General features: G+C 48.7%; 1 protein-coding gene across 1 annotated transcript; it reads right to left on the reverse strand.

The window, feature by feature from the left end:
• Positions 1–51: 51 nt before the first annotated feature.
• SLC14A1 (solute carrier family 14 member 1 (Kidd blood group)) lies at positions 52–26350 on the reverse strand. The gene is given in 12 exon segments (XM_036009096.1): positions 52–1680; positions 3540–3589; positions 7413–7547; positions 7743–7890; positions 10258–10450; positions 12658–12786; positions 17855–18044; positions 19628–19764; positions 19766–19782; positions 22757–22922; positions 25312–25375; positions 26003–26350. Coding segments are annotated over 10 exon segments (1320 nt in total). The 5' UTR covers positions 22904–22922; positions 25312–25375; positions 26003–26350; the 3' UTR covers positions 52–1506.
• Positions 26351–26862: the final 512 nt, after the last annotated feature.

A 26862-nucleotide genomic window follows, 5' to 3' on the forward strand; every position in this document is an offset into this window, starting at 1 on the left:
ACACACAGCAGCTATAAAAGGCACGTATGACTTTTAAATAAAACACAAAAAAAGCTGTGAGTATGATTTATTTGTATTCTTACACAGAAACTTGTCATATAAATGGTAGGAAAAAATACAAGTGTTCTTGAAGAAAACTCATAAAATACTTAATATTAGGCTAATGTTTAGTGACAAAAACAGCTTGGGAAAACCAATACCATTTAAATTAGACAATGCACAATGCTTTAAAATGTTCTTATTCACAAGTCCCTGTGAGCACACAGGGGGAAGGTGCGGGATTACCACCCTGGGCAGGGCCCCGTTCTGAGGATGGGCTTGGAGACAGTGAGGAGGCCTCCAGCTCACTCAGCCGCCGCGGGGTTCCTGACTCCTGATCCTCCTCGGTGATGCTTGCTTTTCTCACCCCCTCCCCCAAGTCTCACTTCGCAAATTCCCTAACCAGAGGGACTGCAGTTCGAACACTGACATTTTCATTTTTCCACAGGAATATATGTGACTGTTGCCAAGTTGTGGTTTCAAAAGGCTTTGGTCACAGGGTTTTTAAATGGGAACCAAGTTTGTTTGTTTTCCTGAGAGAAGGAAGAAGTGACCTTCTCCCTAAACTATTTGTAAATTTACTTCCCTTTTCATGTTTATTGATCCAGCAAACTGTGTATTTGGCACTGAGCATGGCGAACCCGAAGAGGAAAAACCCTTCAGGGTTCCACACTTGCACCTCCTGCATGCTCTGCAATACTGGGCTGATACACAGTGAAGGGGACGTTCTCACAAGAAAAAGATGATAAACTGTAACTAAAAAAGCCTTTGCAATCTCCAAGGAAAGCAACAGTACAGAATAATTTTGACTGACAAAAGCCCTTTCTCCCTGCTGCCGCTCTGTCGGCTTGAAGACACCCGAGCTTATCTGCTGTACGAGCCATGCTGTGCGGTGGCAAGGCCAAGGCCGCCCGTGGGGAGACTCTGGGGGCTGCCCGGCCATCCCCGTGCCTCTGCCACGTTGCCCGCAGCCGGAACGTGTGGCTCACTCACAGTGACTCTGACAAGCCAGGCTGCTTATCTGAGGATTCTGGGTTGACTTCGATTTCGTGATCATGAATTCCACTCCTTTAAGGCTAGGTTGGCTTACAGAGTTTAATGTTTAATACTGTTCACATCCTCTAGCCAACTGAACACCAGGCGTATCAATAAATATCAATAATTAGCTCTGTCACACTCCCTCTTTCTGCTGGAGCATTTTGGCTGTATAAATACACTCCAGTCTTGGTGCCCACGCCCCATAAGGGTTTAAAGCTCCACAGAAAGAGCACACGGATGGGTCTCTCACATGTCGAGGGATGTTCTTGAAGTCTAAAGGAAAACTACAAAATGAGCGGAAGAACAGGTCGCCGGTGGGTTAGTGGGGGGCGGTTCCTAGAGGAAAACAATGGTTTGCTGGGGCCCTGGAGGCCACCTGGGCAGTTAGTCAGAAATGACTGCGACCACGGCGGGGGGTGAAGGTGGCGCTCACAGAGGGCTTTCAGCCATCCTTCTCTTGGCCTGAAGGTAGACGATGCGGTTTTCTTCAGGATAAGTGACTTTGCTGAGGGGGATCTTGTAGATGTTGGGGTTTTTTGTGTGCAGCAGGAGGAACAGCAGTGTGCCCAAGCAGAAGGGCCAGGTACAACAGGACACTCCAATCTGGGGAGAAAGAGACAAGCCACGTGCTTTTGAGATCCGGTCAGAAAGCTAATCCTCACAAAGCGTCCCCTGTCACTCTGTCCTCAGCCCGCCCAGGGGGATGAGCCACTGCTCTGGACCCGCTTCTGCCCCTGGAGACTGAGTCTGAGCTCTCAGGGCATTTAGCAGTGGGGATGTCATCATCCGTTCTTTAAAGCGGTTGGTTCTGTTTCTATCTTGTGTGTCTTCCTTTCCTCTCGTACATTCAGGTTCCTACACCAGACGTGCAAAGGTGATACTTGGCACACAGAGGTGACACTCAGCAAACCACCAGTGGCCCCTGACCACTCATCACACCCGCAAGGCCTTCTTTGACTTGCTCGGCCCACAGTGACCTCTCCCCCTGCCTTTCACTCAAACTAGGTCTTGGACTCCACGTGCTTCACTGCTTTCCACTCTGTTTCCCGAACAGGCTCTAAGCAACTCGAGGGTACGACTTTCTTCTGTGCTATGCCCGTGACCGTGTGGTTCTGCACATGCACCATGTGCTAGGTGAGGCCTGGCCCTCTGCGAGGACCCCGGGGTGTGATGGCGCTCGAACCTGACTGCACATCAGAATCGATTCTCTGGGGACAGGGTTGAAAAACACAGGTGCCCAAGCACCTATCAGAAAGGCCAAGGGACAGGGCCTAAGGGTCTGTATTTTTGGAACTCTCCCTAGCTCACCCTGCTGTGCAGCCTGCCCACTCTGGTCCATGGACTGATGTCTGGGACCCTTCGCTGGGATGCAAGGGGCCCCACAGTGCTCTAGTACACTGCCTGTCCTGCCTGTAATGGTGCCTCGACTTTCTGCCAGGAAGACACAGATCCCGTGTCTCCAGAGAACTCTCCCAGATAATCACTCTACACTGCTGCTGCTGAGAGGACCAGACACGGTCTTGACCCGCTGGCAGCCATGACCACATCCACATGGGCGGAGCTGTCGGAAACTGGCTCCGTGTCACCTGCGTGGTGGGTGAAGAGGAGAGGAAGTCCAGGGCCCTGGCAGGTGGGGGATCCTGGAACAAGCCGTATGAGGTTCCTCCTACTATGAGGGAGGAAAGGGCAAAGGGCTGGAGAGTGCTGAGAAAGGGTGGCAGGGTACGCTTAATGGGCAATGATTTTGCGTATTAATTAATTCAGCCAGGACATGGGTCTAAACAAGTCCTATTGATGGCTGACTGGGATTTTAAAAAGACAAAGGGTGTGTAAACTATTGGCTTGATTAAAAATAATGGTCCCTGGCTGGTAGGGCTCAGTGTGTTGAGCGCCGGCCTGTGAACCAAAGGGTCACCAGTTCGACTCCCAGTCAGGCCACATGGCTGGGTTGTGGGCCAGGTCCCCAGTAGGGGACGCACGAGAGGCAACCACACACTGCTGTTTCTCTCCTTCTCTTTCTCCCTCCCTCCTCCTCTCTCTAAAAATAGATAAATAAAATCTTTAAAAAAATGGTTTTTGGCCAATTATCTTTTCCCTCCCTTTCCCACTTTCTCAACTCCTACATAGTTCTAGCTTTGTGTTTAAATAAAAAATACTCTAAAGTTAACTTCCTGATACTCAGAGAGTAAATTTGATAATATATTATACAACCTAAGTTTCACTTCTTCTAAGCAAGCAATCTGATATTCTTAACAAGCCTGGCGATGGTAATTTGGACTCAAATGTACGGTGATGCTGGAAGGTGAGTGAGGACAGGACAGGTGCGAGAACAGGGAAGGTGGTGGCCGTCACGGTCATGGATCCAGCCAGGGACGCCACCCGTGTGGACTTCAGGGGCGTTTCCTCATCCCTGAAAACCGACCAATCACACTGAAGACAAGGCGAGGTCAGAGGGAACTCACCACTGTCATCATGTTCGACATGCTGCCTCTCAGGTAGGCCGTGAACAGGGCTGCAAAAAAAAAAAGACAGCAGTGCTTGGTGGGTTTCACTCCAGCACGGAAGGACTGCCTTCCGGCATAAATGACCTGGAATGTAAACATTCCCATTTGGGCAGCTGGCCCAGTACCCCGGGTATAAGCGTGAGTTCTGAGACAGCAGCTTTGGGTTCGAATCCAGACGCCACCACTTAGGTGCTCGGTGGCCTCTCTGAGCCTCCATTTCCTCCCATGCTGGTGGGAAAGACTTGTCTTTGGAAACAGTCTGGACTTCAAATCCCAGCTCTGCCATTTTGTCATACAAGAAATCACTGAACTTCTCAGAAGCTAGCTGCATCGCCTGTAAAAAGGCAACTTGAAGACGTGCCTTACAAGGAGGTGGTGAATCCCAAATGAAATGATGTGTTCCCACAACAGCAGCGGTCTGCTCGACCTTGTCACCGCGGGACTGAGATGCTGCTCTGAGTGGAAGGGTGCAGCAGCCCGTGTTGAAAGGGTTTTCTCGAGTTTTGATACCTATTGCATTTCTAAGGCACAATCTTGGTGTTCAAGTCTCAGGCTGCTACACTGTTGCAAAGTGGTCTCCAGTTGCAGGTGGCCTTTCTCTCCACAGCAGGCGTGTCAGGCTATCTAACAACACAGCTGCCCATCAGCTCAGCCTTGCTGAGGGGGACTGGGAAAGCCATTGTCAGAAGTGACAGTCTGCACAGGACAGTTTGCAGGTGACCTCCTGACAGCGCTCTGGATAGCAGAGGGAGAGAAAGGGCCCTCGAGTGCCTAAGGCAACACTGGTTTCTGCTCTTCACAGACAATGTCCCTCCCAGCAGAGTCCTACTACCATACCTTGGCCATGTGAGAGATACACAATGTGCTTACAGTTTGCACTGATAAACAACAGCACCGAAGCATTCCCTGGCCCTACAGTTTCTGGGTTAGAGGTAGGGAAGGCGGCATTGCCAGGCCCATCGGAGTTCGCCGAGTCTTCTTTCCTGATCCGTCCACATGGAGCAGCACCTCTGTGATCAATGCCTGCTGTGTGTTTGTTTACCTTGGCCGACAGGCCTGGTTTTGTTTGACAGTGTCCGGGGGGGTGCGGGCAAGCTGAATCTTGCTGTGGCATTTGACATGTGATGTTTGCTTTCCAAGAGGGGCTGGAAGCCTCTCTCAAAACTCGATGTCTAAAATGAAAAACCCTGACAGAACCCAGCGTGGACGAAACGGACACTCTTACACTGCTGGGGGCAGGGGAAATTAATATGGCCTCTGTGGGGTGGATTTGGCATCTATTAAAACCAGAAGTGGCAGAGCTGGAATTCTGGTACCAGGATCAGGGCCCTTAACTGCCCTAACTGTTATGCCAAACTAGGAAAGACAGTCTGATCTACTCAAGGGAAGGCAGGTGTGGGAGGCAGAGTAAAGGCCCCCGAAGATGCCTGCGTCCTAATCCCCAGAACTTGTGAATGTGTTGCCTTACATGGCAAAAGGGACCTAGCAGTGGCAACTAAATTAGAAACCCTGAGATGGGGGATCATCCTGGGCCATTCAAGTGGACCCGATATAATCATAGGGTCCTTATAAGAGGGAGCCACACATTCTATCCTCCTTTTAAGAGGGAATAGCAATCTGCTTTATCCTCTTCTGTATTGACTGAATTTTTGTTTTTTGTTCAATAAGCCTGTGCTACTTCTATGATAAACTAATGAAGGTATTCCTTCTTTGGGGAAATACATCCGGTGACAGCTTTGGCTTCCTCCCTGTCCATGGTCTGTCAAGACATCATCAACAGCTCTTGTGACCAAGACAGTTTCTGCTTGATCTTCAAGGGTGAGGCTGTGGCCGTGGCCCAGACCACCCTTACACTACTGAGAATGTCTCCTCTCAATGTTTAGGACTTGTGGACGAGCCAGCTACTCTAGGGGGAGCTTCTGGATGGTTCTGAACTATAGTGTTCCCCCAAGAGTCTTGGACCGTAGTCTCCTTGTTATGCTGTAAACGTCTGCTGGTCTCCCGGGGGCTCCCTCTCCCACTCACCTGGCCTCTGCCCTGAGCTACACCTCCCTGTGTGCAGGAACCACCAGGGAACTCAATCCCTGACTCTCACTGGTGCTGAGTGTTTAATTGTGTTTGCTGCTGCTGCCAACACAGAAAAATAAAGGTGTGCACTCCAGCAAGGGTCTGAAACCTCCAACTAACCTCAGAATGAAGGTTCTAACCCAGCTGAGCTCAGGTGACCATAGAGTCTCTTGTAGCCTTCTCTTCTGCCCTAAGCTTATGAACCAATATGGGAGAATGAGCAAAAAGTTTTGGCAAGGTTATTAGGGGAAATAGCTGTGTAATTACAAAGAAATTGGGAAAATGACGTACAAGTAGCCACCTGAGTTTTGTTATCCTTGCCACAGCACTGGGAAGTGAAAATTGATTGAGGCCTTAGAAATCCTTGGTCTCATCCCACACCCTGCCCAATACAGGAATCTATTCTAAATCCCGCCCGATGGGGGATCCACAATTTTAGTAATGACTTAGATACCTTGGATTGCCCAATTGGGTGTTACACTGACGCTACACAAATATTTCTATCAGATCTGGAGTGATTTCTGCACATTCCACTGCCTCTCCACCCCTCTGCCCCCCAGGGAGGCTCACTCCCTTCCGTCTAGCACTCTAGCTCAAGTCCTTTCCTTTTACCAGGACTGGATGAGGAGTGTGTGGCTCCGGGAAGCTAAGCACCCCTTACAAAGGTCGGGGAGGTCCTTAGCTTTTCAAATCCAAACCACTTGCTGTCTGTTTTCACCTGAGGCCGGGAGGCTACTCAAGGGAAGCAGAGCCGTGTAGCGGGCGCAACTCTTCAGGTTGTTGGTAAATGTGGACTCTGGGCTTGCAGTTACCCACACCTGATGGGATGCCCTTTGGCCTACGCGCCCCAACAGTAAAGGGAGAAGGTTGGAGTGGAGCTCTCCAGAACCCCTTCTAGCTCGGCCTGGCTGAGTCTGGCTGGAAAACAGGGGTCAGAAAGGCTTAATATGCCAGGTCACAAAATGTGGTCCCCCCTCCCAGCAACGCCCCACCTCACACTCCTGGTTAGAAATGCAAACTCCCGCCCTGGCTGGTGTAGCTCAGTGGACTGAGTGCCTGCTTGCTTGTGAACAAAAGGGTCCCCGATTTGATTCCCAGCCAGGGCACATGCCTGGGTTGCAGGCCAGGTTCCCAGTAGGGGGTACTCGAGAGGCAACCACACACTGATGTTTCACTCCTCTTTCTCTCTCCCTTCCCCTCTCTCTAAAAATAAATAAACAAAATCTTTGGGAAAAAAAAAAGGAATGCTAACTCCTTCCTCCACCTCTAACAATGAATTTGGGTCTGAGGGTGGGCCTAGCAGTCTGCATTTTAACACACCTTCCAGGTGATTCTGATGCACCCTCAAGCCTGAGAAGGGCTGGATTGATGCAGTTCTCAAAGGGCCTGGGCACAAAATTCTACCTGATTCACCAGGGGACATGGCCCTGTACTTGGCTTATTTCCTTTTAGTTTCTTGGGTCAAATGATTAGTGCGAAGAACACGGAACAAGGTGAGTTTCTCTCCTCCAACATACACATATCCTAAAGTGGGTAGTGGGACTCAACAGGCTCTCCCGTCTCCATAACCACCGAGCTAGGCAGAGCCGACCTGAAAACTCCCAGAGAGGGGGTGTCACTTGCCCTGGCCACACACGTAGACGGCACGGGTCCTAAACTAGAACCCCAGCCCTAGTTTCTCATGTAGCCCTTTTCTGCTGTTTGTCCTGGATTTTGATCCCGCAGTCAGGAGCAACCCTCCCCGCAGACGCACGAGATACTCACCACAGGCAAGAGCCAGGAGGTGGGTTTGCCAGGTGAGCGCCATGAACATTCCTCCAATCGCAATGCAGGCCAGAGAGCTGTTGTAACCCCAGAGTCCAAAGTAGATGTCCTTAAATGGAGCCGAAAGACTGAGTGCTGTTGGATAAGATGGGAGGAGTCAGAGCAGCGGATGGAGGAAAGGCAGCACGCTCGGGAAGGGGTCTGGGGCGGTGGAAGCAACTGCAACTGCCATTGGCCCCTTGGGAGCAGAGACCTCACACGCAGTCTGGAGCACAGGAGATGGCTGAGACAACGCACGGGGCGCAGGAGGTGCTCCCGGTGCCCGCTTACCTGCTGCGGTGCCCACCAGCGAGCCCACTGCAGCGTGCAGGCACATGAGCGGGGAGGAAAGCAGGATGGCGCCCAGGAAAATGAGCCCCGTCCACAGGTTGTCACAACCGTATATCTGGCCAACACCCACAGGCAGGGATTTCAATAGCTGCAAAGATAATTCAGGAAATAAAGTCGTTAAGACAACTGGACAGAAACCCATAGGACACCCACAAGCACATACAAAGTAATTTTAGATTTAGCATATCTCATCTTTTGAGATCAGTGTTATTAATTTTAAACATTCTCTCTCTCTTTGCAGAAAAATCTTTGTCATTTTCCTTCCTTATCCCCAGAGGCACACTAGCCCCTCCCTGGTGCCCACAGAGCCCGCCTTCTCAGAACTCCCCCTTCCCTCCCTGGTTCCCCTGTTTGCACGGACATTTGAACTTGGTAACAGCTAGAGATTGACCCACAGCCTTTTGGTAGATGGGACAATGCTCAGACCAACTGAGCTACCTGGCCAGAGCACAAGTGGTAATTCTTTCTAACAACACTTCTGGTAGGGCCAAGATAGGCACAATTAGTCATGTTGGTTCCCTTATGGCCACAGTCATTTACTGCAAGATGCCTTCCGCCCTGGGTGGGGGACTTGGTTGGAGCATCGCCCCATACATCAAAAGGCTGTGGGTTCGATTCCTGGTCAGGGCACATACCTAGGTTGTGGGTGTGATCCCTGGTCAGGGTGTGTACAGGAGGCAACTGATAGATGTCTCTCTCTCTCCATCCCTCTCTTTCTAAAATCAATAGATATATTGATCCTCGGGTAATGATTGGAAAAAAAAAGATGCCTCCCCGAGGTCATAGGTGAGCCTTTGGTAAGGACCTTCAGGGGGCAGCGACTCTGATCTGACACTGGGACTCCCAGTTTTGGCAGGAGGAAGTGACCTTCATGCATTAGGCTGGATGCGGTGCTGGCTTCCAAATGCTGGTTCGGTCCTTGCGCAGTGCTCAGAACCATATACTTTGAGCTTGATTCTACCCTAAGATGGACCCTAAATTCTTCTAGCCCCCCATCCTGGATTTTCATGTCTACACAAGGTCACTTCCTGTTTCTTCTAGATGAGAGAACTTGGCCCAGGCAACCCAGCAGAATTATCCCTCAGGTAGCCGGGGAGGTGGGGTGCTGGGTGAGAAGGGAAGTAAGTGTGGACGCTGAGGTGGAAGTTCAGAGGAAGGGGAAGTCCAAGACCCCCATGTCCCTAGGTCAGCGCTCTCCAACAGAACTTTCCGTGACCTTGGAATATTCTACATCTTTGCTGCCTAACACATGTGGCTATTGAGCACCTGCAATGTGGCTAGTGAGGCTAAGGAACAAAATTGTAAATTTTAATTTTAATTAATTTTACATTTAAATTAAAATAATCACATGGGGCCAACAGCTATTGTATCAAACAATGCAATTTGAGTTTGATCAATGAATACTATTTTATAATGTCATTTTTCATGAGGAGTTATAATAAATTTTTGATTTTCCTTCTGAGTTATTTTCAAAAACTCCCGTTCATTTTCTGGGCAAGAAGCTAAAGAAAAGACTGCTTGAGCCTCTCACATATTTTGATTGCTCAGCACACAGGACAGCAAAAGCTGTTTTGTAACCTGGTAGTGGGAAAGCTGGTCTTTTGCACGTGAGAAAAAGCTAAGATTTCATTGGTTTTCTTCTGATTTCAAGTGCTCTCTTGTTTTTAATAATCAGGAAACTTTAGGGAGACTTATTAAATGAACAGCAATGGGAAGAGCTGGAACTTGATTTGGGTTAACTGGGTATTTAAAAATGGTGTTCTCTTCAAATGGTGCGCGTGTAAAGAGATACATAGTACACAGCCCATGACAGTGGTTCTGAGGCTCTGGCCCACATTACAAGTATTTGGGGAGCTTGTTAATACATGTTTCCAGGCCCCATCTCCAGCGATTACGATGAAGGGACTCTGAGATGGTGCTTATATTGGTACTTAAGAAACAACGATTCTGATTCCTGCCGAAGCTTGAGGCCCTGAATTATTATACTTATTCTGTGAGACTGACCATAAGAAAAGCAGAACGGAGAGGTTCTGTGGTGGATATAACACTAAGCAGCCAGTTCTTTTGATTGGAGGAGGCAGGTTACGGAGGACTTAGCCCCAGGCTGGAGGTCCCTCTGCATCAATGGCTGGCCCCCATCACATCCGCCCAAACAAGGACCAAGTATGCAATAGAGCATCTGGTTTCCAGTGGAGCTATACTCTGGAATTAGCACTACAGATCTTAGGTACAGAGGGGGGAAGTTAGCTTTGACCAAACCTTCACTTTAAAAAAAAAATCCCTTAGAGCCCAGAACTTTGGAGCAGAACAAATGTGTGGGCTGGTAAAATGAGGACAGCAAGGCCTCCCTAGAGGTGAGTCTCTGAAAGGCTCTGATGCCCACGAATGACTAACCATGGGGGGCACTGGGTGTCTTCTGGAGGTGGGGAGAATGGGAAGGAATAGAGTACCTTACCTGCAGGGCATTGAGTTCAGACCAGGTGACGTTGGGAACTGAGGTTTCAGGTGTGATCAAGGTGGTTGGGAAGAATGGGTTGTAATGTCCCGTGGCTGAAAGGTACAGGGTTATCGCCATGTTGAAGGGCAGGGTGAAGACAGGCAGTTCCCATTTGGTGAACACGGAGTTCAACCCACTTGAGAAAACGGGACTAAACAAAACAACAACAGAACAGAATGGAGAACTATGTGTGCCATGCTGACAAACCGAATCTTATGCTACGGAAGGCCTTTGCTTCATTGTAAAATATGTCCCTAAAGTGCTGTGTTGGAAACTTTTTCACAGAAACAAACACACAAAATTCAAACACACTAGGGATGAATTCTATCACAGACTAGTTCTTACATTAAGTCAAAAAATCAACTCTGTTTATTTGGCTTTTGAAAACTTATACCCGGGGTTGCTCACAGTGAGCTGTAAGTCTAGGTTTCAAAAATATTTTTCTAGTATTTAAGGCATATGAAATAAAACACCTGCACAGTTAAAGCCACCTCACCCCTTGCCAGAGGTAACCGCAATCTTGAACTTGTCTATCATCTGCACAAGACTTTAGTATATGTCTTCTTGAAAAAGATAAACAATTATCTCAGGAATAACTGCAGGTGACGTGTGCTGGATGAGAAAGGTCCTAAACTCAGGGGGCAGTGTTTGAAGTCCTCGAGCAGTTGACAGCTGTGTGACCCTGGGTGAGGCACTGCTCCTCAGCTTCCCCGTCTGTAAACTGGGGGATTGGATTTGTGGGTCTCTGGGGCCCTTTTACCCGCTCACTTGTTGACATTATCAGAGGGCCATCACTTTAAGATCAGAACTCCAGATACATGGGTTGTGGGAGGTGGTGTGGGAAGCATTCCTAGGCAGTGACTCCTGCCCTTGAACCTGTTCTTCCGAGCAGGCCGGAAGTTACCTCCTGTGCAAGTTGGCTCTGCTGGCAGGTTCTCCCCAGACACCTGCAGTTGCAGCCAGAGGGGGTGGCTTTCCTGCAAACACTGTCCACGGTGGGCTTTACTTCTCATTTGTGTGGGTATTAGTGTTTTATATTCTAAATATGGTGCAGTAAGAAGGAAATGTTTATTTCTGAAAAAGGATTTAAGATATTATCAACATAGAAACTAGTTTGAATTCAGTTTTTTTTAAAAGGAATTGAATTCAGTGAAGAAATCTTTTCTCACTCTGCCATGCTGCTGACATCACTCCTCAGTAAGAGTGTTTTTAAGGGGAGTTCCTAGAGGCACAGAGATGCTTCAAGTGGGGTCCCTGGACTGGCTGCATCAGCGGTGTCCAGGCTCTTGTCAGAAATGCAAATTCTCGGGCTCCATCCCAGAGGAACCGAGTCAGAAACTCCGGGGAGGGAGCAGCAGTCCGTTTCAACCAGCCCTGCAGGTGGTTCTGACAGAGCGTGGGTTTGAGGACCACTGACATAGTGAAAGGTTCTCGACTTTGGTTGTACTTTAGGACCCTCCGGGGGTCTTTAAAACTCCCACCACCCAGGCCCTGGCCAGTGTGGCTCAGTTGGTTGGAGCATTGTCCTGTACACCAAAAGTTTGCGGGTTCGATTCCCGGTCAGGGCACATACCTAAGTTGTGAGGTCAACCCCTGGGTGGGGAGCCTATGAGAAGCAACCAACTAATTCTCTCTCATGTCCATGTTTCTTTCTCTCCCCCTTGCCCTCTTTCTAAAAAAGTAATGAAAAATGTCCTTGGGTGAGTATTTTAAAAAAACAAACAAACCCAAAACCCTCGCAAGGCCCAGGCAACAACCCCAACCAAGACCAATTACAAGAGAATCTTCGGGAGGTGGTATGAAGGGCCAGGTGCATTGGTGTATTTTAATGTTTCCTTTTCCAATAGACATAAATCGAATCTAAATTTGAAAAAATTTCTCACTCTCCCTCCCAGGGGCATGCCGGTGCCGTTCCCCTTCCCCCTCCCCCTCCCCCTCCCCCGGGCACGTCACCATCGCCCCCCCCCCCCCACCACTAGGGTCCAAAGGCCCTTCTCTTGCCTCTGTAACTCCTTTCCCGAGCCCCTTCCTTCTGCCTCTCCTGTCTTCCACCTCTGTGACTTTCTAAGTCAACCAGTCTCTTACAGTTTGAAAAAAATAAAAACAAAAACATTACTTCTCTCCAAGTTGTATTCTATACGTAATCTGAAATTTGCCAGCTAACCGCTGTAAAGTGTGCGGTTCAGCAGCACTAAGTACATTCTCACTGTGGTACAGCCATCGCCACCACCCCTTCTCGGAGCATTGCTCGTCTTGCAGAACTGAGACCCTGAACCCATTAAGAAGAAACTGCCCATCCCTCCTGCCCCCGACTACACATTTTTTTAGAAAGCATTTTGAAGACTGGGTACAACTTACCATGTCATGGACAAAACACATACGGGGAATAACAGCCACCAGAAATAGTCTCCCTTGTCTGAAAAGACAGCCATGAGTATTCCCACGAGGGTGGCGTTGTAGCCGTGCATTCCTGCTGCAATTGCCGACCTGTGGGCAACAGACACAGCATGGGCATTTCCTGGGTGGACGCTGGCCGGGCTTGCGTGCTAATGACACTTACGAAATTCCAGATCGTATTCACATTCAAAAATGAGATATTTGGAAATTTATTTCAAAGTCTATAGAAGCCAAATACTAACAAAAACATAGAAAAATAAAATATGCAGAGAAAAAACACAAATGTGCCCACAGGGCAGCCCTCTGCAGAGGCATCCTGGCTGAAGACAGCATTCCAGCATCTAGGGGAGAAAGGGAAACCAGCAAGGGAACCGGCTGTTTCCTTTTAGCCTTTCTTTCGGGAAGCGATTATTTCTTTTAAATCATGAAGAGCCTCTGACTCGAATAAAGCTTTTAGATGAAACTGTTCCCAAAGTTTGGTTTTCTTGGTGAGAGACGTAAGAGCCTTGAAATGTAAATTCACTTTCACAGTGTCTTTGATTAACCTTCCAACTGAGCATATATCGCATCTTCCTGTGCTTCCATTCTGTTGTCTCTAGATATACATTTCCAAGTTATTGCAAAGAAAAACAATTACTTTTCTTTTACTTGGCAAACTACTCCATTGAATTTGCTGCGTATTTAGCACCTAATTCTTGAGTTCCTTTTTGCTTCTTGGCACTTAACCTCACGTCCTGCCCCACTCCCCCATTGGAAACCATATTGTATTTCCCCCCTTACTGTCATTACCTATTATGGGAAAGGTTGTGTAGATGCCTGTCGTGACATAGCCCGGCCCCTGTGGCTGCCTCTTGTGATGCCAGCTGCCTCTCGTGATTGCTCCTGGCTGGGCAGCTGTCCCTTGAGACAGTGGCTGCCTCTCGGGATAAAGTCTTCCTCTTACGACAGTGGTTGCCTCTGGCAATAGTGGCTGCCTCTCTCAGTAGTAGCTGCCTGTCCCGATAGTGTCTTGCTGTTGTGGTAGAAGCTAACTCTCTCGATAGTAGGTGCCTGTTGCGACAGTGGCTGCCTCTCCCGACAGCAGAGGCCTGTCGTGGAAGTGGCTGCCTGTTGTGGTGGTGTCTTCCTCTCATGACAGTGACCGCCTGTCGTGGTGGTGCCCTCTCACAACTGTGGTTGCCTTTGGAAATCATGGCTGCCTCTCGCGATTGTAGCTGCCTGCTGTGATAGTGTCTTTGTCTCCTGAGAGTGGCTGCGTGTTGTGCTAGCATCTTCCTCTGGCGATAGGGGTTGCCTCTCACGACAGTGAATGCCTCTTGTGGTAGTAACTGCCTTTCAATATAGTAATTGCCTGTCGTGATGGAGACCACTTCTTGCGATAGTAGTTGCCTGTCGTGACAGTGCCCTCCTGTCGTGATAGAGACAACCTCTCGTGACAGTAGCTGCCTTTCGAGATAGCGGCTGCCTCTCATGATTCGGGCTACCTGCTGCAACACTGGCTGCCTCTCGCAATAGTGGCCACCTCTCGAGATAGTGACTGCCTCTTGCCATCCTGGCTGACTCTTGCAATACTGGTCGCCTCTCATGACAGCGTCTTCCTCTTGTGGAACTTCCTGCCTCTCACAGTAGTGGCTGCCTGTCATGATCCTGGCTGCCTGTTGTGATACTGGCTGCCTCTTGCAATAGTGGCTGCCTCTCCGGACAGTGTCTTCCTCTCGGGATGCTGGCTGCCTGTCATAATAGTGGGTGTGTCTTGTGATAGTGGTTGCTTCTTGTGATAGAGCCTTCCTGTTGTCATAGGGGCCTCCTGTCGCCATAGTGTCTGTCTGCCATGGCAGTGCCCACCTCTTGTGACAGTGGTTGCCTCTTGCGATACTGGCTGCCTGTGGTGGTAATGGCTGCCTCTCCTGGCAGTTGCTGTTTCTCGTGACAGTGCCTGGCTGGGCAGCTGCCTCTTGAGATAGCAGCTGCCTCTTGTGTGAGTGCCCCGCAGGGAAGTGGCCTTTCATGATAGTAGCTGCCTGCTGCGGTATTGCCCAGCCAGGGAGTTGCGTCTGGTGGTAGTAGCTGCCTGTTGCGATACTGCCCAGCTGGGTAGCTGTCTGTTGCAGTAGTAGCTGCCTGTTGCGATATAACTCAGCCAGGGAGCTGCCTGTCGTGATATTATTCGGCCCAGTAGTTGCCTGTCGTGTTATTGTCCTGTAGATGAAAAAGGGGCCACATGCTAAACCTGCCGAGCTCAGGGGAGGCCGGCATGGCGGCCTTACAAACACAGAGACCTAAAGCAACCACAGGGTCTGGAATTACAACTTTCTAATGAAAAGTGAGTCGTGACGTGTAGTCCTGTGCTGGGCCGGCATCATCCTGGACAAAGGCCAACCATTACCTTATCTGAGCCTATTGTCTTTTTGCATCTAGGATAACATACCCCCAGAATGTCCGGGTAACTTCCCTTTTCCAGAGCTCTCAGGGCACAAACACTGCACCAGAGCAGGGACCACAGATCCCCTCCTCATTGTCATTATCATGTTAGTTGTCAACTGTTAACTACCCTACACCCACCTAGTAGAAGTATGTGTCTGTGCATCTTACTTTTTATCCAGCCCCAGAGGTTCACCCACTTTGCTTTCTCCCGTCTTCCTGACCCATCACCAAAGGACTTCATGTAACCCCCTTACGCCTTCCCCTTTGATTCTGATGTATAAAAAAAGTGGTAAAACTGCCATTTTCTGAAGATTTTCTCAATCCCTTGAGATTTGGCTTCCCAGCAATGGTCAGTTTGGCACACACAAAAAAAACCTTATAAAAATTCTTAGAGGTTTGGACGTTTCTTATGTTGAGAGTCTGGTCTGGCCCCATAGCTGGCTTCTAAGAGAATGTTATATTTAATTGAATGTATTGAGTGACATTGGTTAATAAAATTATATAGATTTCAGGTGTACAAGTCTATAATACATCGTCTGTGTATTATATTGTATGTTTACCAGCCCAAGTCACGTCTCTTTCCGTCACCCCTCATCCCCGTCACCCCTCATCCCCGCTTTACCCTGTCCTGTCTCTCCCCACCCTCAGCTCCCTTGGGTAACAACCCTCCTATTGTCTGGCTGTGAGGGTTTCTTTTTCTTTTTTAATCCCTTTATCTTTTTCACCTCCCCCCACCCCTCTGACAGCCAAGAATCTTTCTATTTCGTTTGTTAGTTTATTCTCTTCATTAGACTCCACAGATAAGTGAAATCACGTGATGCCTGTCCCCCTCTGACTGGCCCACCCCACCCAGCTCAGTCCTCCTCTCCCGGCCCATTCGTGCCTCCGCAAAAGGCAAGGTCTCCTTCTCTTCCACTGCTGAGCAGCATTGCATCGTGTGAACGCACCGCGGCTTTTCTTATCCACCTATCTACTGATGGGCACTTGCTAACCTCACTTCTGGAAGCTGTCTTATGGGTAACTTCTACTTCTGGTCAAAACGGTTCCCATGTCATAATTGGGAAATAGAAGCTATTGCCAACATCTGGCACCATGAAAGGCCCAGCATTCAAAGTCGAATAGGGCCACAGGTGTGACCAGGCAGGGCCCGATGGACAGGCGATGCAGCCAGTGCTAGAGGATGGCATGAGAGCGCCTTCACAGCTTATTTTTAAGTGGAGCCAGAGGCACCAGTGTGTCAGCAAGATGACGTCACTCTGAGTGACAGCATTAGAAGAAGGACTCCCTGTTCAAAAGTCCTTCGACTGCATTTCATAATCCTGCAGGCCATGTGGGAGGTGATGCAACTTGTATCGGTTTAACTCAGGAAGTGATAATGCCCTCCAGAAATTGGGACTACACATGATGACAGTGGAGAGCATTATGCAAAGACGTATACTCTTATCAACTGGCTTTCTGAATTAACGCTTGAGTTTGGTCAACAAATGTAATGGCAATGTCTACGGGTGTGGAACACCATGGTTAAAGCAACAAGAAGATGTGCTTTCACTAAAAACAGAAGATCACTGTTTTAATGAGCTTCTTCTAGGACCAAGGAAAAGAAAAGTGTTTTATAGACTAGCATGTGTGCATATGGCTGATCTTCTAAAATATACCTGATTTAAAAAAATGGGTCAGCTTTCACTGGAGCAAAACAATGAAGGAATATCTGATGTGGCACAATCCTGAACAACACCTCCAATGTGGAAAAACCATTCCTTGGAACACACCAGAGCACGGTTTAACCTGAGATGCCAATCACCCTCTACAGAGAACAAATCAGGCTCCTCTGACCTGATGCAAAAGTGGAACATTTGCTGACTGTCTCCCCAAGCATCTCAGACAATTCACAGTAAGAGTTACAAGAGCTTAGCTGTGTAATGACAATCCACTGGGGATTATGCATTGACCTTGAACACCTGGAAGACTGGCAGCCTCCCTGAAGGAACTGGTTAGTCAGGAGCGTTCTATACGCCAGGTGGGAGTCAGCTTATCACTTCTTTTAACATTTCAATCACCCTGAGTTCGGTAGTTTTACTATAAAATGAGACTGAGACTGCTCATCAAGGTTACCATGTATTAATATATTTTCAAATTGGACAAACTCCTTATATTTATTACTGTTTAAAATACCATAAAGCATTTTGGCCACTTGACAGATCTATTCAGAAAGTAGATGCTATCTCTAACCCAGCACAGCGTTCAGAAGATATCCTAACACGACTTCAGTCAGAGCTTGCTCGCTCGAAATTTGTGGTTACTCATCTCTCCAAAAGCTGAACAGGATGGATTTCCTGAACAAACCATGGAATCAAAGTATAAAGGGGATTATTAAGCCAATAAGACTTTTCATGAACTCATGCATTTTTGCCCAAACAAAACAAAATGCTGATGATAAATAATTGATCAATTATTAAAGAAGATCCCTTTAGAATCTCTCCCTGGGATCTACTTGTAGCCTAGTTCTGGTTACCATGTACAGCTATGAGAATGTGGCATTGTTCAGACTGGCTAAGTATTCAGGTACCATGAATAAATGATACCCTTACCTTCCAGGAAGAGCAAACAGAAGGAGTTCTGTGGAATAAAGGCTGTCTCTCCTTGCAAGGGTGGGGCTCTATTAGGGCTTCCCAAAGTCACCGGTCAGCTCCTGTGTCCTCAGAAGTGAGAAAAGCAGCTGGACGGGTGCACCTACCTGTCCTGGCTGAGCACCAGCGCTGTCAGGGTGGAGACCACTGTTCCTACAAAGCCCGTGAGAGCCCACCAGGGGTTCTGGACCAGGAGTCCGACCAGGATCAGGATCCCGCTGATGGGGTTGCTGACGAACACCACTTGGGACAGGCCCCGAAGGACCCAGTCGATGAACTGGAGCACCAGGGGTTTGTCTGTGAGACATGAGGTGGGCAGAGCTGAGAAAGCAGCCGGGCATCTCTTCCCAAGTTTAGGGCCCTCTGGAGCAGAATCCTCAAAATCCCCTCCGATAAAGGCAAACCCATTTCTGATATCCTTTGAACACTTTCCCCTTCAGTGGCACCCAGATCCCTAAAAGCCTCCAGTTTCTTTGTGCTCAGCCCACACGGCCCCTACTAGAACCTCAGCCCCAGGAGGCATCCAATGCACTTCCTGACTGTGCTTGGAGATACACACGTGGAAGCCAAAGGGATGAATCACCAGTAGTAAGATTTCAGATGTTAGGTGCTAAAACTATAAAGTGGAGCCAGTTGCCTTCCTCTGATGTGAGCAGGACCCTGGCCCTGACCCCTATCTCTATAAAAAAAATGTTTGAAGAGGCTTGCAGTTTTGGAGGTAAAAAAACAAAACATGGAAAGAGATGGAAAGTTAGGTGAATGTAACTAAAAATATGAGTGGAAGAACCAAAACGGGGTGCAAAGTGAAAGAACCCTGCTATAGAGCAAGTTCCCCAGCAGTTAAGACACTTTTCATAACAATGGCAAGCTGATGCCTCGCTAATAGGTGTGTTACTCCTCTGGGGCAAAAGATGTGTAGTGACTTTCAGAATGTATCCTGGCTTGTGACATAGCCAGGGAGGGGGTTCCCTAGGTCACTGAGTTACACTTGCCCTGACCGAAGGTGGCAGCTAAGAGAATGTAAATGATACAGGAAACCGGCAAATGTAGCTCATGGTAGGAGGCGCTGGAGATGAGGCCACACAGGAAGCTCTGAGTCAGGATTTAAACTAAGGGTGGGCAGAGAGAAGAGGCTGGCCTGCCCTGCAGGCTGAGAGAGGAGGTAGCCACTGTGCTGGTCTGCGGTGAAGAGGGCAGCCAGGTGAGAGATTGAGCCAGGCTGTCGGCAGTGAGAGCGGAGCCATGGGGGCGGAGTGAGTGTAGAGGAGAAAGCCATGACATAGCAGCCAGGCAGTCTGTAGTCAGGACCCCGCCATGCGGCCTGTGGCCATAGTGGAGAGAACAGCATGTTGCTGCTCTGATCGGCCCATGGTAGCTGACTCAGAGGCTAGCAAGGACCCTGCCTTGCAAGATACTGACCTGCTGCCTCGCAGACCTGGACTCTACCTGGACTCTTGGGACGTGTGCCTTTCCTGGACCCCACCACACTCCAGTGCAGCACGGCACATGGTCTCCTGGACTATAACATGGAGGCTGATGACAACGTGCCCCAGATCCTGAAGGACAGAGCTGCTGCGAGACTGTTTGCACAGCCGGCTTGCACACAGATAAGGATACGGGGGAACAACTGGGCTTGGCCTTGGCTTTTGTCCTTTTGGGAAGCAAGGGAAGTGCTAGATCTTGGGGAAGAACAGGGCTCTGAGCCCAAGTGTTCTCAGTGGGATCTGGTAAATAAAAACTTGTTTCTCTCAACGCTGATTGTTGGGTCATGCACCAAGGCATCATGTGAACGGGCCCTTGTTTGCTCGGTTACAGAAGCATCAATCAATTTCTCCCAAAGCCACTTCTCGTGTCTCTCCAAGGCACAGAAGCGTACATACCTTTAAGCCAGTTGGCAAATTCTTTCATGTCACCAGTGACATAGCCAAGTGCCTTGGGAAAGCACCTTCTCCCCCGACATGGTGAAATCTGGTTTTCTCCGCGGTCCTCTTTAACCATAGCAGGGCCCACCTCCATGGGTCTCTTCCCCTGGCCCCTCGAGGAAAGAAGAGAGCTCATAAACACCCTGGTGCAGAATGCTCCCAACCCTCCAGCACTGGGCCTGGTCACGGGAGCCACAGAGGGTGAGTTTAAAGGCACTTCGTCTGCACCAGGACACCCCATGATGCTAAGAAAGCACCATTTTCCTCTTGAAATATCATCACATGGACATTATTGCCCAACCCCCAACTCCATCCTACTTTTGTCATTACTGTCTTTGATGCTGCCAGGAAAAGGCTCTGGTTTTCATGCTCATAAGGTGCAGTTTCTAATTCAACAAACATTTATTGAGCACCTATATCCTGCCTCAAAGATCTCACTCAGCCTGGTGGAAAAGGCTGGAAAACAGTTACTTTCCACGGCATGAGTCACATCACACAGAGAAAGAGCTAACACCACATGTTAAGCTTCTTGCTGTCAATCAAAGGAGCCGGTCATTAGATTACAAAGTGGTGCTGACGAGTGCAGACCAATGAGGTACTGTCTGAGACGAACAGCCTTTTAAAATTAAAATTAATTGTATGAAAAAAAAAGCTTTCATTTTTACAAGTTTGAAGGGAAGAAAAACTTAAAAAACAGTTCGTACATGTTGACACTGCCTAAGGAACCCCTTCCCACACGTTCTCCAAATTCAAAGAATATTTGAGTGTGTCCTCACATCAGGTAACTGCCTCAGATAATCATTATTTTGGGAATTCGTTCTTTAAATGTTTTAAAATAAGCAAGAATAACACTACACAAAGGTACAGAAAACGAGTAAGGTGGAAGTGGACCAAGCAGTTGAAAATCCAAGAGTTGAAATCTAAGAATTGTATAATATAAGGATGTACGGGGCCTTAATTATAGTAAACGTGCTTCAGGAAGATACTAACAACATAACCATGACTGTGTTCACTATGAGATTCTTCTCACGGTTAGTGTGTGACAGGGAAGCCCTAACACAGAACTGTGTCATGGTGTCGATGGTGGACACCAAAGAAAACCAGTGATGGAATCCCAGGGGTAGGCGAAGGGAGAAGACAATGGCCAAACCACCTTGAGTGTGCAAGAGAAGCCCAGAGCCCAGCCAGGGGAATGTGAATGAAGTAGGTGAACACCAACACCATCAGCCCCCCAAAAGGCCAAACTGGAATGCTGAAGCCCCAGGCACACGGGACGCAACCACGGAAATGACAAAGCCCGTGTGGACAGACCCGCTCACTGACCCGGAGCCAGGCAGAGAGGAAGGGGTTCGCTCTCACGGCTTTCTCTGGCCCCGTCATTGTTTACCACAGCCAACAAACAGCTACTAACAGGCAGAAAAGTGATGCCTCCCCCCCCGCCCCCCCCGCCTTCAAACCTGACTCTGGCTTTGTCTTCTTTTAGGTCTGGCATGGAAATCAATGTAGGTAACTGGTATTTTTTACTAAGCAACAATTGTACTTTAATTGTATTAGTCCACTGCCCAATTAACCATCTGCTTTCAAACAATGGTAAACCACTAATCATTACACAAAGTAGAAGGTATTTATGGAACACATTCTAGATTCGGCTCATTTTGGCTTGCCAAAATGGTGCTAGATTCATGCATTTGTGAGATTTCCAGTGAGCCTTTTGCACTAAGAAACTCTTAAACTGAAAACTGCTGGAGGTCAGGTTCCAAAACGAAATCTCTGTGGAGGTCACTGCCCGCATAGTTACACCTGCTAAACTGAGTTACTAAGCAATTATGAAAAGCTGTTTTTTATATCATAATCTGAGTGATGGCTATCAGTTATTTTCAGCTATTTCCCTCTTTAAATGGCATTAGTGAAGACACTGGTTGGGCAGCCCCTTCCCCAGCTACTGTGACTGTCCTCAACAGCTATGCCAGCTTATCAGAGGCATCAGGCTCCCCCCACCCAGGCAGCCACCGAAAGCTCCCCTGCAACAGCCTTGAGTTTCTCTGTGTGAGCGGATCAGGATCTACAGCGGCAGCGTGGAATGGAAACACCGAAGGGGCATTTCCCATCAGGCACAGGAACAATTAGGTGTGTATGGGTTATTCCAGGGTGAACACATTCATGCTTTCAAAATTTCCAGCCCATATTTATTTGTTGTAGAGGGTTTAAATTCACCATGGCTTCAGAGATTTTCAAGATACAGACAGGAAACTCGACACTGCCACTGGCCAGACGTGACTGAGAACCTGAACGGTCTGAGTTCCCCGCAGAGCCACCCGCAGTTAAGTAAAGATGAAGTTTTGGTCTCAGGCCACAGCCCGCCGGAAAGGAGGCGTATTGCCTTCTTTAGGGAAGGGGCCAGGTGGTGGGATGGGTGGCGGGGTCTCCCCCTGTGCGGAGCAGGCAGTGGCTGCTGATTCCGTGCCCTTGAGAACACTTTATTCTGAACTACGAAAAGCTTCTGGATGCCCTGCAAACCCTGACTGCTTGCTCCAGAACTCCGGCCTTTGTACCAGTTATGAGAAATAGTAACTCAAAGGCTGCAGTTCCTCCTAAAATTTTATCACACTAGACTGTGCATTTCTCTCGGGCACTTTAAGAACCCACACATGGTACTTGGAAAGACAGTGGAAGGCAGTACAGCAGGGACCACCTACTGATGCGCAAACTTCTCATATCCAACTAGGTAGGCCATTAAATTTCAACTAAAAAACGCAGGGCAAGAAAACAAAAAGGAAAAAAACCCTAATAAAATAGAAGCAGGATAAGGTAAAAAGAAAACAAACCCACAAATAAACAAAACCCAGACTATTTTCCCCTAGCATTTCTGCAGGTATCAAAGCGCCGCACTCCACTGCCCAGCATCCGAACCATGAGAAGCACCGTGTGAGTCGCTGGACCAAGCCCCGGGCGCATCCGGTCCAGTCCGCCCCAGCCGCACCGCTCAGCCGTGCAGGAGGACCCCGCTTCCCAGGCTCTGTTCAGGGAAGACACAGGAGCACAGGTGCTGAGGTTCCCAGAGACAGAAGCTGCATGCAGGAAGCATACCTGTTCTGGCCGCCCGTGAGCCAGGGCCAGCGTTAGCCGGGAGAAGCCTCGGCGTGTTGCTTCACCGGCTTTATTTCCAAAAGGGACCCTCCAAGGAGGAACAGGAGGGGCGTCATCAGCGCCGCCAGTGAAAGCCTGTCCATTCATCCTCCTGCCTCTCCACACTCTCCATACGTGACGAAGGGCAAAAAACACATGAATCAGCAGGACGTGCGCCCTGGCTCTGAGGACCAGGTGAACTGTCAGGTGGAGGGAGGTGGAGCTCACAGGTGGGTTCCTGAGGAGAGGGCATGTGGCCCCAGACCCAGGCCTCTATCGGAGAGGGCGGACTTCTCCATCAGCCAAGAGCTCCAGCAGCAAATAGACGAGGGGCTGACTACAGACACTGAATGTTCGTTTTACTTTGTTTAGAACACAGCACAACACAACAAAAATGGTAGCAAACCATCCTGCCTGGAGACCAGCACACAGATCTCGTGCTGCGTGTGTTTTCCCACTACCGGGAGGCTGTCAGCCCTGCAGCCTGTTCCAGTGGGAGGGGCCGGCTTCGGCCCTGAAATGTTTCAGGGCAAACTATTGGGGCTCTGTCCAGGGACCAAGGCCAAAGCAACAATGTTCTCAGTCTTGTGCTTTACAAAGTAATAAGGCTGGGCGTGGACTCTGTTTTCTGTAATAATGTACCAGCTACACTTAATGCGCAGCAAAGGCTCCATCTAAGAGAATGCCAAGTGGCATTTCCCCCCTCGGATCTGAGTAACAATTGTTAAACGCCGGTCATCATTTTGTTAATGACAAATAATTCTTGGTTGAATTCAAGAATGGTGGCAGCTTTTTATGCTTTTAAAAAAAAAACTTCTGTTGCATCCAAGGATATCATTTTCCCTCCAGTAGTTCCACAAAACATTAAAAGTGGTATGTGTGGTATTTCTTCTTTTCTCCCCATTTTATTTAACTTGTACTTTCTTCTATTGGCTCAGTGTCAAACCTGAGAATTCACACTGTACTAGAGTGACTCAGAACAATCTACAATTGTGGCAAACATCACTGCCACAGCTCAGAAAGGAATTGTGTGCCTGTGTTGTCCATCTGTGGTGAAACGATCCGATTAGTTACGTTCAGAACTGATGTGTCTCTGGGTTATGTTACATACATTTTCGTTTGAGAAAGAGCAACATGAAGAAGCCCAATGGTAAGACTCTCATGGATGGTTGAAAAGTCAGAAAGAAAGAAAAAAGGAGAGAAAGAGAGAAGCAGGAACTGCTGCCTGTCGTCCGTGTGTGTGTTTAGCCCTGCAGCCCCTGCAGGTTCCTGCCTCGCACCCACCACCAAAATCACACGCATCTTGGAGAATCGTGTCCTTTGAACTCAAAATCAATCTTTTCTCAGAGCCCAGAGATGGGAAGACTTGAGAGCGAGGTGCGACTTTAGAGAGTGAGCGCTGAAACCATCATTTCATCGGAGAGAACACGGAGGCTCCCAGTGGGGACCGCCCAAGCTCACTCAGCAGAGTCAGCCTTATGGCACAGGTGAGCCTCGGCAGTTCTTCGTCTTCAGGTCTGGGGCACATTAACGCCGCCCGAGGCTGGCAGACAAGGGAGGGAAGAGTTTCTGAGGGCAGCCTGCAGTGGGCACTACGGTGCAGAGAAGTAGTAGATGCAGCCTGTCTCCATGGCTGCCTTGGTTGGAAGGACCCTGAGCTGGGGGCTGAACAGCCACAGAGGGCTCGGGCACCCCCAGTTTCACCCTGTGCCCCCGCCGGACCCAGTGACCATTCTGGCCAACAAACACCTCCCTGGGCCTCACAGCAGCCCCACTCTCCTGTAATGCTAACACATCCACAACAAGGCCTGTGTGTGCTGAACCCAACATCCCGAGAATATTCTGGAAGCTGCTTGCTAGCAAGGGTCAGAAAGCCTTGATCACTAGTGAAACAGAACAGTGCTCATCATTCTAACAGAAGGCAGTATCAACATTTCCATCCAACCCACATTTCCTATGTTATCATGCACGCTAGAACTCCCTCCACTGTCAGCATATACTAGAAATGTGTCCAACTGGAGAGACCTGAAAGTCTTCAATTTTCTGTGTCTCAAGTACAGGCAGAACTTGGAGACACTGCAGGTTCTGTTCCAAAGCACTGTAATAAACCACCTCAATAAAGGAAGCCGCACAAATGTTTTTGCTTTCCCGGTGCATATAAAAGTTATGTTTACACTGCACTGTAGTCTGTTACGTGTGCAATAGTCTTGTGCCTAAGAACACCACCTACATACCTTAACTACAAATAATTTATTGCTAAAACATTGCTAATCATGATCTGAGCCTTTGGTGAGTCACAGTCTATTTTCTAGTAGAGGGTCTTACCTTCCATTCATGAAAGAAGAGACCACCCCACAATTTACACAGAGCACGATACAGCAAAGTACAGTGAGACGAGGCACACTCGTGTGACTTTAAAAAACAGTCCAAGTTGTGGATATGGATATAGAAAAAAGAATTTAAACATTCAACCATATTAAACAGACTTTTGACTTTGACATTTATTTGGTACTTACAATAATCTTTATTTTAGGTAGTTTTTGATATTAAATGTTGGGAGGTGCTCAGTTTTCTTTAGGGCTGTGAACAGAAACAAAGAAAATGCTGTAAGGCACTCCTGTCCCCTGGTTAAAATACTTATCTCTTGCGAACACACCACTCCTAGAAGCCCTGAGGTCTGAATTCCACATTAAAAAGTGCAGCTGCAAAGAACCTGCCAAATTCAGGGTTTCGCTGTGAGTCCCTGATGGGTGAGCACGTTCCTTCCCACCAGCATGACAGCACGTGCAGGAAAATCCATGAAACCGGATTGGAAAGGGCCATTGCCAGTACCCCACTTTTTCTGGAGTCACAGGGGTATGTCTCCAACTTTTCTTAATTATTTCAAGAACACAGCCCGAGACTCCCATGCAGCGTCGATGTCCCCAGAGTCATGTAGCACATCTGGGAGACACCTTGCTGAGAGCCCTCTTCCGCACGGAACGCGGAGACCTCACACACAGACGTGGCTTTCAGGCTTCCAGAAGGAAGCCCGTGGCTTTGGGAAACTGTTTTCTAGTCTGCCAGAACTCTGACTCTGCTTTCTACTCAGTTCCGACCATGGGAAACATTTCTCCACTAAAACAAAGAAAAGGGAGAAAGAGCAAAGACTAAGGCAGCCTGAGCAGCCAACAGTTAGCAGTGACTAGAAATGAGGAGGGTACTCACACTCCAGCTGGCTTCCCGGTGGCAGAAGGCACTGGCTTTCTGGTGGCAGAAGGCACCGGCTGATAAAGCCCGACTGTGCTCTGCTAACAGGGAGGGTGCTTGGAGGAGGCAGTGCTGGCAGGGAGGCACCTAAGAGTTTTATACTGAGAACTCCACTCTGCACATCCGTGCACGCGGCTGTCTCCTCCCACTTCAGGCACCAGTGCCAAAGCATTGCTGAGAAACGGGTCCCCTGTCTCTCACTCAGTGTCTCTCTCTGTTCTTGATCTGGTGCCAACATCTTTGCCATCCCTTCCCTGGCGTCTCAGGGTCTTTGCCCGGCCATAATCCTACTCACATTCATCTTTTTCTTCTCCATGCTGTTTCCTGTAACTCCTCCCCTCATCCTGAAATATTTTTTGGAAGGTTTGTAACAGAAAAGGATCGAGAGAGTGTCACTTTAAAAACCAAGGAGCAGGTTGCTATGCAATGGACTCTGGAGCTAAGTGACTGCGCCTGGAGGGAATTTTCTCTTAGATTCAGCTTCTGCACAGGTGTACGTGTCCAGCGAGGCCCCGAGGGGCGCCGTGCGAGGGCGAGGAGGACAAGGGGCAGACAATGTGTTTTATGGAAACCAAGCTGCTCTTTCCCCAGTGAGGAGAAAAAACTTTGCAAATGTTTCCCTGGAACATCCCTCTGCTTAGGTGGAAATCCCAGCACAAACTCTGCTGCCTTTTAAAAATGCAGAGGCAGCCCTGGCTGGCGTAGCTCAGTGGATTGAGTGCGGGCTGTGAACCAAAGTGTCGCAGGTTCGATTCCCAGTCAGGGTACATGCCTGGGTTGCAGGCCATGACCCTCAGCAACCACACATTGATGTTTCT

This window comes from Phyllostomus discolor, chromosome 9 (assembly GCF_004126475.2).
Source record: "Phyllostomus discolor isolate MPI-MPIP mPhyDis1 chromosome 9, mPhyDis1.pri.v3, whole genome shotgun sequence".
Taxonomy (NCBI): Eukaryota; Metazoa; Chordata; class Mammalia; order Chiroptera; family Phyllostomidae; genus Phyllostomus; species Phyllostomus discolor.